The sequence below is a fragment of the Meles meles genome, chromosome 7 (genome assembly GCF_922984935.1).
Source record: "Meles meles chromosome 7, mMelMel3.1 paternal haplotype, whole genome shotgun sequence".
NCBI classification, from domain to species: Eukaryota; Metazoa; Chordata; class Mammalia; order Carnivora; family Mustelidae; genus Meles; species Meles meles.
In genome coordinates this window covers 47,295,272-47,307,892 of record NC_060072.1, presented here as the reverse complement: position 1 = coordinate 47,307,892, position 12,621 = coordinate 47,295,272, and the positions used below count along the sequence as shown (strand labels likewise).

The 12,621-nt window shown below is 32.0% G+C and overlaps 1 protein-coding gene across 7 annotated transcripts in view; it reads left to right on the top strand.

The window, feature by feature from the left end:
* CNOT2 (CCR4-NOT transcription complex subunit 2) overlaps nt 1-11,868 on the top strand; it is a 123,545-nt gene extending 111,677 nt beyond the window's left edge. For all 7 annotated transcript variants that reach the window (XM_046010872.1, XM_046010873.1, XM_046010874.1 and 4 more), the window contains 4 exons: nt 65-114; nt 2,203-2,303; nt 4,115-4,259; nt 10,720-11,868. In XM_046010872.1, coding sequence (XP_045866828.1) covers nt 65-114; nt 2,203-2,303; nt 4,115-4,259; nt 10,720-10,806 — 383 coding nt within the window. In that variant the 3' untranslated portion in view covers nt 10,807-11,868. The remainder of the gene's footprint in view (nt 1-64; nt 115-2,202; nt 2,304-4,114; nt 4,260-10,719) is intronic.
* Nucleotides 11,869-12,621: the final 753 nt, after the last annotated feature.

Below are 12,621 nucleotides of genomic sequence, written 5' to 3'. Positions count from 1 at the left end.
CTTTTAAAAATATTTTTTTTAACTGAGAATCAGTTAATAAGGCTTTTTTCATTTTATTATCCAGACTTCCATGTTCCATCTGAGTACTTAACGAACATTCACATTAGGGATAAGGTGAGTGTAGTTTATTATTCTCCTCAGTCAGCATGAATGTATCTGTTTGTCAGGCACTGTTATTCAGTTCAAACGGCATAAAATTTTTTGAAATAATTAGTGGTTTCAGGGGTATGCTTTCATGTGTGTCCATTCAATTATGTAAAACAATTTTATTTCTATTTTTGTTTATCTTACTGTTTTGATGAGATCCTGGGTTACATTTAAAGAGTATGTTTTAAAAACAGTGGTAGGACTGGTAAAATATTTCTTGGAGGAGTTATTAATAATGGTATTAACCATGGTTCATGAGAATAAACTGTCTTAGAAAATTTGATAAATTTCCTTCTGATATTCTCATTTTATGCCCTTATCAATAAAATATATTTTTTACAAATGTTATATAGTGTTTTCAGTGGAACAGTATATAAATACATACTTTAAAACTATGATATTTGACTTTTTAAAAATGTTTTAATTACCCAAAATTCTAGTTCTAAAGTAACTATTAATAGATTACAGTTTTAATCGTTTTTTTACTCTTAAAGAAGAAAATGGTAAATATTTTGTTTAGGGGAAAGAGCTAAGTGTTCATTTCTGTTAGAAATTGTGTCCCTAGATTTTGGCCTTGAGGAAGGATATAATTTATTAAAAATTACATGTTATACATATGTGTCTAATGTATTATATATTTAAGTCTAAAATATTTCATAAATATATAAAATACATACTAAAATGACAGTGTTCTGTGTCTATGTCTTCAAGTTGCATGGTCAAAAGGATGTTGATTTTTTGGACAGGCAAGTTAAAGATACTTCTCAATATGTCTTTTGATACTTGAGTAAATGGAAGACAAGAAGTATGATATAGAACTAATTTTTTCTGTTTGTGTACTATGTGATTTTTCTGCCACCTCCACCATAGATAGGGCTTTTTTGCTCCAAACACCTAAGGGTTCCAGAACCTTTTAGGGCAATTTAAGAAATACTGATTTAGGAGAATTTGTCACCTTCAAAAGTGCTGCTTGAATGGGGATGATGTGAATGGAGACAAAAATTATATTCCACGATTGTGTAACAGTTAAATAAACATTTAGATACAGAATTAGGTGAAGAGATTAAAGTGTTCATTTTGGTTAGCTTTTTTTTTTTTTTTTTTTTAAGTTTCTATCCATTCACCTGACAGAGATCACAAGTAGGCAGAGAGGCGGGCAGAGGCAGAGGAGGAAGCAGGCTCCCCGCTGAGCAAGAGCCCGATGCAGGGCTGGATCCCAGGCTCCTGTGATCATGACCTGAGCCGAAGTGAGAGGCTTTAACCCACTGAGCCACCCAGGCGCCCCTTGGTTAGCTTTTAAATAAGGGTATATCCTAATACAGGATTTCGATACTGTTAAACTTGATGTTTTCTATTTCGATTGGCGGTTAATGTTTCTGCTTTGTGGAAGGACGTAAGACAATCATCTTTTAATCATCCATTTAAGCAAAATAAAGAGAATCCCTTTATGATTTTTGTGTTTACCATCTAAAATGCATCTAAAAACCATCTAAAAATGCATAACCTACTGGCCAGTGCAGATTCAGCTAACATTTCATACAAGTTTTCTATGTGATCAGGCATTCTTTAAGGTACATTCATATATAGACACTATCCATTTAATTTACATTCTTAATAACCTTGTAGGTCTCATTTCTGCATTTTGTATGGAAGTTCATAGCATTAAATAACTTGGATATGATCATATTTGTAAATAATGGAACTGGGTCTTGAATATAAGTCCTCCATCTCTGAGCACTGTTTCCACTATTATTACCATGTTGGGTATTAATAAGCTCTGTAGTAAAACAGCATTTGGTCTTGGTTAGAAGTTTTTATATAGCTTTTTATCCTATTAGTACATAAAGTAGATGTACCAGAAATAATTGTTAAATGACTTTAGTTAAATGGTAAAACTCTCCCTTAAAATTTTAACTACCAGCAAAATCATGTAATAATGGTTATATGCTATAAAGAAAAGAGTTTCTGTTTATCTTTTTATTTTTACTTCAATGGTAGCAATATGTTAGGATTTTCAAACTTATTTTACACTAAAGAATAATTTCTCTTTTCCAGCTGGCTGCAATAAAACTTGGCCGATACGGAGAAGACCTGCTCTTCTATCTCTATTACATGAATGGAGGAGACGTATTACAACTTTTAGCTGCAGTAGAGCTGTATGTTCAAAGTATTTTTAAACACTTTTGTATTATAGTGGATCTTGTTTATTCTGAAAGCTTTTCTTTTAAATGATAGTTATGGTTTCTGTCTTTTGTTCTTAAAGCGAAAATATTTCCATCAAGAAATAATTTGTTTTTACATTCAATAAAATTAATTTAGATTGAAAGTTTGTTATCATGGTTAATGGTCACTGTATAAAAAGAGTTATTTCAGATTTAAATAATCCTAAATTTGTAAGAAGACAGAGTTGATTCATGAATTTGGTGAATTTAATTTTTATGAATATTTTTTATAAATATGTGAAGTATAAGATATGGTTCATAACTGTGGCTCATCTTTTTGTGGAACCACATATATTAATGATAGTGAATTTCATCATTAATGAACATCTATTGAGTATTATATGGGCAAGGCACTGCATATATCTTGTGTGTTTTGAAGTATTGATGAAGTCCACATTCATTATCAGAAACCTGTTGGCCAACTTAAATAAATTAGTGTTAAGAAGTTGGTCCATGGAATGTTTTTTCTTGAGCATTTCTGTTTTTACCTGATGCTCTAAGAATAAAAATTTTTGTGTCCTTTCTCATATATAATTGGTAGTATATTTTGTTACCAATAGATTATTCTGTTAATCATGTTTACTAGAATAAATGTTACTAAATTTTATAATATTGTGGGACTCCTGGCTGACTCAGTTGGTAGAGCATGTGGCTCTTGATCTTGGGGTTGTGAGTTTAAGCCCTTTGTTGGGCCTAGAGCTTACAAAAAGAAAATTATGATATAGAGACCTAATTTTTACAGATGTAAGTATTTTATAATATTCCTAATAACATTTCTATAAATGGCCTTGGATCAGATACTTAAAAATGTAAAATTCACTATGTTGGTAATAAATTGTTTCTTTATTTCTCTATTGAGAATTTGTTTTCTCCCATGTTTTCCCCTCATTTTTTGTAACATAGCAACTGTTACCTGTTCTTTTTAATTTATTCATAAGTAAATAAATTCATTTAGTCATTCATCTATCCATTACTGGCAGTTCTGTCTCATATCTTATGTCTAAAAATTACCTCACTTATTAAAAGAGGAAGGTATTTGTTTACATGGAGGTTTGTTCTACCAGAGATGTTTTTTCTGGTACTTTTTACCTCCTTTGGATGTTACTTCCCCAGTTTACAAGTGATACTAAATCCTCATTGATTCTTGCATGAATTCTAATGGATATCATTTTGGCTTTTGAAAATTTAAGATCAGTGAGATTTGAATAAAAAAAGTAATACATTCATTAAGAATTTTTTAAATAGATATTCTATTTTCAACATAGTTTAAAAATTATGTGAATTTAAATAGATAAAAATATTGTATTTTGTTCCTTATAAAATAATACAAATAGCTGGGGTTTTTGTTTGTTTTAATAGATATCTCAATTTCTATTGAATGTTAAGAAGAACGAAAAAGGAGTGAAGTTTCTGGAACACAATGTATCTTTATTTGGTCTGCCTAAGTTTTTATCACACTGCTCATAGAGCTTTTAAGGTCTCATTAATGTTTGCTTAAAAACGTCTCTTCAGTTAAATAAAGATGTGTATATTAATTAACGAGTGTGGTTTCTGGACAAATTAAGGAATTCTTTTCCTATATTTATTTCACTAAGGTTATATTTAATAACAAAGGGTAAAGAAGCATCCATATTTATGTATTTTCTGTATAATTATTTTCTGAGAAAAATTTTTACAAAATGTAGAAAATGTTTGATGTGAGCCACAGGAAAAAATTAATTGTCTTTTTCTCTTAAAAATTGAAGTTTTAACCGTGATTGGAGATACCACAAAGAAGAACGAGTATGGATTACCAGGGCACCAGGCATGGAGCCAACAATGAAAACCAATACATATGAGAGGGGAACATATTACTTCTTTGACTGTCTTAACTGGAGGAAAGTAGCTAAGGTATATATTTTTCCATGTGCCAATGTGTAAATGTATAAATCTAGATGTTAAAAAGAAATATCCTCTTTTATCTGTTTATATGTACCAATACATCCATTCCAATAATGTGCCAGGATACTTGCTAAATAAGTTTTTTTGTCTTCACCTCCTTGGCTTGATTTAAATTCTAGGAAGAGTATCCGGAAACAACTAATTTCACCCATAGTTAGGAAAATGATTGAACTTGGTAAGAAATTTTGTAATTTTTCACAAGCCTTGGTAACATTTGAAATATTTTTGTGTCTACTCAGTTGTAAAATAAAGATCACCCTCTTGCAATCCCAGTCATGTATTCTTATTACTTTAAGCAAGTAGAAGATTTTCCTAAAACTGGTATATAAACAGATAATAGGCTTTTTAAAACACTTGCACTCATTGCAGGAAAGATGCTTGAGTTTTTGTTTGCGAATGATACAAAGAAAGAAAATTGTAAGCATTAACCATGATTGCTCCTATGACTAGTATGCTGAATATTGGAGGGAAGAGGGCTGTGAAAAAGTTGGTTGTTACGTTTTGTTTTGCAACTTTTCCTCACAAAAACACCTATTTAACTGTCCCATGTGCAAAATTTTCCTTAGTGTCATAGCGTATTTCACGTTTGTATGTAATATCTTGCGTATAAATTTGGTCTACCTAGTAAAGAGTATAACCAACATCTGATTTCATAACTCCTCAGATTTCTTGTTTCCCTTGAGGATTCTTAGGATTAAAAACTAAAGAGTTCTCAAAAAATTTAAACAGAAGAAAAATATTTCTTGACAGTCCATTGGATGATTCTTTAGTTGTTGGTTTGGGCTTTTTTATCTTTTGAGTCAACTTTACCAAATTAATAAGAAGGTAAAACATTTTAACAAGATAACATAAAATGCTTACCAGATGTTTATCACAAAAATGTTTTACATCACAAGAAAATTTAATACAAAACTTGAAGAAGGAAATAGGAAAAGTAGTGCCCAAGTAAAAAACACCAGACAAGACACATACAAGAGGTTAAATCTTTTTTTTATTATTATTACTTTTGGGTGTTTGTCAGTGGTAAATGTCATTACTTCACAGACCAAGTCCATAGACCACCATACTGTATTCGAGTTATTTTATAATAGTTATAATATGCATATCTTAATTTCAGAAGGCAGATCCATGATCTGACCTTTTAAGTAGAAATAATTACATTCATTTCAAATAGTACAAGAGACATTGTGTATGTTACCTGTTAAGAAATATAGTGTGGTAGAAAGCGATAGCCCTTGTATCATAGATTTGAATTTAACTGCTGTTTCAGCTATTTATGCTTTGCCCTTGTGCAAGTTTCTTTTCCATGCCTGCTTCCTTATCTTTTAAATCGAAATCATATTTGCTTCTAGATTGTCATGAGGATTAAATGAGATTTTATACACACACACACATACACACATACACACACACACCACACACTGAGTACAATGTTTCTCATATATTGGGTATTTGATACATGGGAGTAGTTGTAGTTTGTTGCTGTTTCCGCATTCGTAGAACTTACTACTACTACTCTTCAAAGATGGAAAAATTACAACTGTTGTTAGGTCAGATCAGTGGTTCTCAAACTTAACTTGCACCAGAATTACCTGGCAGCCTTATTAAAAACATAAGTTGCTGAGCCATACCTCCATTGTTTCTGATTTAAGAAGGCTTTGCACGGAGCCTGAAGGTTTGCATTTCTGACAATTTCCTAAGTGATGCCAATGATTTTTCTGGTCTTTGGAGCCATACTTCAAGAACAGTTGATTGTACAGGAGAGATAAATGATCTTTGGAGGGGGGAAAGGGTCTATTATTAAATAAATTAAGTTTTCTCCATTCAATTGGAAGCTTTTTGCTCAATATCATTGTGTTATTCCAAACTTCTGTTTGCAAAAAGGATGGATGTTTGTAGTAGATTGATGTATCGTTTTAGTTAAGTTTTAGTTCAATATAAATGACAGATTTTCTTATGTAAAAAAAGTCAGTTTCCAGTACTACTTTCTTTCCACAAAGTTAAATATTCAGAAGCAACTTAAACATTAATAGGCCCCTTTACTTTCCCATAAAAAGCAATTCCCTAGTCACACACATGTCAGTTTAAAGAAAAGTAAGAGTGTGTGTGTGTGTGTGTGTGTGTGTGTGTGTGTCTGTATGTCTGTATAAATATGTAGTGTGCATATATAAAGTAATTTCACCCAAATTTATCTGATCTCCTGTACAGTTGAGCTTTGTCTTAACGTTTACCTTTATAATTTTTAGTTCTGAAGTTGGAAAATAAAATTTGAGAAATTCATTAAATTGTTTCTTTAAGAAATCTCTTTTGAGGTAATTGCTGGCCACTGGCACTGACACTTTCCATCAAAATTATTTTCACAATGATGAAAAGCAAGCAGAATTATTGGTTTCTACTAAGTATTATACATGGCTCACTTTTGTTATATTAAAATAGATTCATGAACTTAAAACTTTTAAGTTGTATCCTCAGAATAAACTTTTCACAATGGCTTCTGGTTTTTGTTTGTTTTAAAGATGTTTTCATTGTTTTCTTAAATTGTTTAGGAACTAAGACCTTTAGTTCCATTTAAAATGTATTAACAGTTTATCAAACTACAGAAAAGCCCTTAAAATGCCATGTCCCAAGTTAACCTCAATGTCCCCACCTATAAAGTGGGTGTGGTTTCTTACTCACAGGTAAAGGGCATGCATTATTAAATAACTTCAACTCATTGTAAGAAGCCTGCAGTCTGAATTAGTATTACAAGTAATAGCTTGATGTTATCATGTTATTTTTGAAAAGTATTGACCTGATCTAGACTATTGTCAGAGCTCCATCTCACAATATCTTGTATGAGGTTCTTTCTTTTTTGCAGATTACTTAATATTTTCAGAGATTTGAAGAATCGTTATTAAGAAATTTGATGATTTAAATCAGAAGTATTTTTTACCCGTGAAAATTCTGTAACTGAGTTCTAGGATCCAGCCCATTAAATAAAAGTTTTTTTTTAAATATTTTATTTGTTTGACAGGGAGAAAGAGAGATCACAAGTAGGCAGAGAGACAGGCAGGAAGAAGGCTCCCTGCTGAGCAGAGAGCCGGATGCAGGACTCGATCCCAGGACCCTGGGATCATGACCTGAGCTGAAGGCAGAGGCTTTAACCCACTGAGCCACCCAGGTGCCCCAAAAAGTATTTTTTGTATGTCAGTAATGTGTACATAAAAATTTTGAACTGTTTTTTTTTTTCTCCCCTTTTAAATAATCTGGACTTGTAAGCAGGCTATGTGGTCTAGCCTTTGTAATTTAACTAGAATTACTCAGTATCTCGCTAATTTAAAAATAGCAGTCATTCAGATTGTATATATATATATATTTTTTTCTTTTTTACTTTAATATTTTATTTACTTATTTGACAGAGAGAGAGTGTGTGAGAGAGGGAACACAACAAGCAGAAGGGAGTGGAAGAGGGAGAAGCAGGCCTCCTGCTGAGCGGAGAGCCTGATGTGGGGCTCGATCCCAGGACCCCAGAATCACGACCCAAGCGGAAAGCAGACACCCAATGTCTGAGCCACCAGGGGCCCCCAGATTGTATATATTCTTAATGAGTAGAATTTTAAAAATAATTTCATCCACAGAATTTTCAGGTGATGGAGGCTTGCCATATGATCAATAGCTTTCTGAAACTAAAGACTTAAAAATTGAATTCTTTTAGCCTGACTTCACTTTGTAGATCCAATACTGACTAGAATTTCTAATGCTTAGAATTTTTTATAATAACAGAGCCTGATATAAATGTGATTTTTTTTTCATTAATTTCACTGGTACATATTACTATTAGTATATCTATACTTTAATCAGTAATACGTACTTTTTGTCAAAGTAGCAAAAATTATTTCTAATAAGTATATGTTAGATAGTTTGAAACTTCCTAAAATTGGAGGATTTATCTTAGGTGAGAGAAAGCGGACATTTTTTGAGAATTAGAGAAAATATTCCTGTAGTGTATGTTTCTCTGTGTCATTTGATCAGTGATTACATTAGTGCTTTTTCAGTAATTGCATTTGATTATCTAAATCCAGTACCTGTACTTCAGTTCTGCTTACAGTGACCTTTTGAGAATATGTAGCCTAGTTTGGTTAATAGAAAAATAACTTTAAAGTTGTTTATAAAAAGTGTCTAAAACACTTTATAACCTTTTAAATCATTAAATTTTAATGTTTAGTTTTTAAATGAAAGAAACTGGTGTTTATTAATTCATCAGCCATTAATTACATACCTGCTAGGGGCATGGCACTATATTATAGGCAGTATGTAGTGGTATACAAAAACAGGCCTATTTTGTCCCTGTTGGTTATAAAGAGGTGTGCATGTGTGTTGTGTGTGTACATAAAAGAAATGTGTAAAAGAGATGTTACCAACAGTCAAAGGGAACAAAGAGATACCAGTATATACTATAAATTTATGTATTTTAAGAAAAATAAAAATAAACAGAAGACTAAAACAAAGATATAAGAAAAAGACAAAATTTTGACTTATTTAATTTCTGAATCTCTGATGTATGAGTTTTTTAATTATATTAAAAGATGTATTATGCTCCCTAGGTTTAAAACTGATCTTTTTCTTTTAATATGTAGGGAGAAAAATATGTGCACTGATGAAGTTACTCTAGTTTAATTTCTAATAATACTGTGTAGTTCACCGTTGTACAATGACAAGGACAGGATAACTGAACAAAATTTAATTTATGTAATTTATTGGGGCCTGTGATTTGTTACAGTTACAGATTTTTTACCCTGCAGCTACACTTCTTTTGGAACTAAGTTGCCAGTTTTAATTTCTAAAGAGTGATATAACAAGAAGATACTTTCTTTACTCATGTTGATATTCTTCTTAAGCCAGGCAATAAATTGCTCTTAAAACTTAGGGGTAGGGAGAAAGAGAGTGGTGTCTACACAGTGCATTGGTGGGGGGTGGGGGTGGGAGGGAACGATGGTGATTCTGGAGTTTGCTAGTTTTAATGATAAGCGAATAACCTATGTGCCCTTTGTAGATTAAAGATATTACACTGTCCCTTCTTTAAGAACATTTGTCAGTGAACTGAATTTTTTCAACATTTCTGCACAAGGGGTGTAATAAAGTAAATTTATTTAGATCTTGTGCTAAAACTATTAAAAATAACTTGTTAACACTAGGTGGTGATGGGCTTTGGTGCTACATAGGTCTGAATCCTAATCCTAGATCTGCCACTTCCTGTATGATTTGGGCAGGTTACTAGTGAACCTCATTTCTTTAGGTGCACAATGAAGATAATGATATTTACAGAAATATACAATCAGAAAGATTAAAATTAGCAATTTCTCTAGTTTGGGCATGTACTAGGTTTTCAGTTGTTAATGTAATATTCTTAAATTTAAATACTTGGTTTTATATCTCAAGGTTTAATCATTATGACCTAGGTTTTCATTTTAATTTAATAATGGGAACATCCATTTTTAGGACCAGTTTGAAACAAGATAGGTATGGTAATAGGTAATGTTAACCCATAGTGCTAACTACTTGTTGGCTTTCTTTAATACATAGTATAAATTAAGGTTCATAATGTTTTAAATGGAATTGATTTAGTTTGTGCTGTTACTGAATTCATATTGTAGAATGAGTGATTTTAGAACCTCTTGCTTTTTGGATTTGCAAAGGTACGTTTTTTTGGTTTTTTAATATACAAAATTATCTTTTCCGTCTGTCTTGATCATAGGAAGTATAAAGAAATTACTTCATTCTCAAATTTTAAAACTCTCATGAAGTTAATGTATTTTGAAAGTTCAATTAAAATGAGCTAAATAGTTGTGTTCAGATGTGCATACAACAAAATCACTATTTAGTTTTGAGTGGCATTTACATCTTTTCAGTGTTTGGGTTTGGAGTGGGAAGTCTAGAGATACATGAACTGTAAGCTTAGAATAACTTTATGTGTTTGCTTTTTTAAAAAAGTAGGTGTAATAATTACAAGTTGGAAATTTTTTTTTTTGAGGAAAAAGTAAAATTTTTTTTTTTACATCATTGAAGGTTGCCTTTATTTTAAATATCCTGCAGTGTTCAGTGCTTTTTACTGACGATACAGTAATTGCTGCTCAGACTTCTACTTTTGAGTAAAAAAATGCATGGTTTCAGGTTACAAAATAGTTGTTCCTGAGTAGTCTCTGACTTCTACACAGAAAGTCACTTAACAGAAACTGCACTTGGCACAAACTGCAGCACATTACTTTTCTTCAAGCTGTATTTTAGAGGGGTAAAAAAGAGTTGGTACATCTGTGTCTGTTCATTCTCATACATATGTAGGTATTTTGTTCACCTAGTAAAATATATTTTGACAAAAATCTGAGATCAGAGGGAGAGGAAATCATCTAAATTCTTAAATTTGGTTTTATAGGAGTTTCATCTGGAATATGACAAATTAGAAGAACGGCCTCACCTGCCATCCACCTTCAACTACAACCCTGCTCAGCAAGCCTTCTAAAAAAAGACTTCCCTTTTCTTGGGGTATGGCTGTCTCAGCACAATACTCAACATAACTGCAGAACTGATGTGGCTCAGGCACCCTGGTTTTAATTCCTTGAGGATCTGGCAATTGGCTTATGCAAAGGGTCACCATTTGAGGTCCTGCCTTACTAATTATGTGCTGCCCAACAACTAAATTTGTAATTTGTTTTTCTCTAGTTTGAGCAGGGTCTGAATTTTTTTTTTCATTTATTTTCTTTTTTTGCCAGCAGACAGACTTGAGTCTGTAAAGACAAGCAAGTACACTGACAGAAGTTTACCATTTAGTTTCTAAAATGTAAAAAAGAAAACCCACAAAAGACTCAACAAAATTAGACCACAAAATTTGCATTGTTCATTGTAGCACTATTGGTAATAAAATAACAAATGTTTGTGCATTTTTATGTGAAGATCCTTCTCGTATTTCATTTGGAAAGATGAGCAAGGTCTGCTTCCTTCATTTTACTTCCCCTTCTGTTTTTGAAAGGCAGTTTCGCCAAGCTTAACGCAAGAATATCTGACTGTTTAGAAGAAAGATATTGCCACAATCTCTGGATGGTTTCCAGGGTTGTGTTATTACTGAGCTTCATCTTTCCAGAATGAGCAAAACACTGTCCAGTCTTTGTTACGATTTTGTAATAAATGTGTACATTTTTTTTAAATTTTTGGACATCACATGAATAAAGGTATGTATGTACGAATGTGTATATATTATATATATGACATCTATTTTGGAAAATGTTTGCCCTGCTGTACCTCATTTTTAGGAGGTGTGCATGGATGCAATATATGAAAATGGGACATTCTGGAACTGCTGGTCAGGGGACTTTGTCGCCCTGTGCACTAAAGGGCCAGATTTTCAGCAGCCAAGGACATCCATACCCAAGTGAATGTGATGGGACTTAAAGAAGTGAACTGAGACAATTCACTCTGGCTGTTTGAACAGCAGCGTTTCATAGGAAGAGAAAAAAAGATCAATCTTGTATTTTCTGACCACATAAAGGCTTCTTCTCTTTGTAATAAAGTAGAAAAGCTCTCCTCACTGCAGTGTTGACTTTGATTTGAAATTGTGAAGTTATTTCTTCAACATGAAAAGTAGACTCTCCCAAATCCTCAAGTTTCACAAATATCTAACTGAATGGTGTGACTAAACAATTTAAAATGTAGTCTTTTTTTCAGCTTTTGACAAGTAATTTGATGGAACCATACATCATTTTACTTGTAGGTTAAAAATGCAGATGCATTTTTCGTTAACCAAGTCAAAACAAACTATTTTTTTTTTAAATAATTATGGCTGCATTAGAAATAAAACTTCCTTAACACTTATGGGACACAATTAAAATACTTTAGTGAGAAATCTGTGAGACATTTATTGATAGACCTTTGAGATTTAGCTTTAAGAATTAATACACAAATTAAGGTAAGCCAAAAGCAGGGATAAAAGACTTTACCTTCAGTGTGCTGGCCTGGATATTTCACATTTACAAGTTGATGGATTCATTTCCATCTAAAGGCAAATACTGTATTTAGAAATGTCTGAAGACTGAAGCTACAAACACTAGAGATAGAGAATAAAAAAGCAGTGAGTTTTGATTTTCTAAATTTTCATTTTTAACCTATTTTTCTATGAAGAGTGAAAGTTTGTTGACATTTACCAAATCATGTTTGAAAATGAAACATTTATGACATTGCTGTGTTTGTGTATCAGGAATATGAAATGAATTAAGATTTACCTTTTTCTATGTATTTTGAGATATGGAGAAACTGACATAAAAATATCAGGATTTTTTAACCT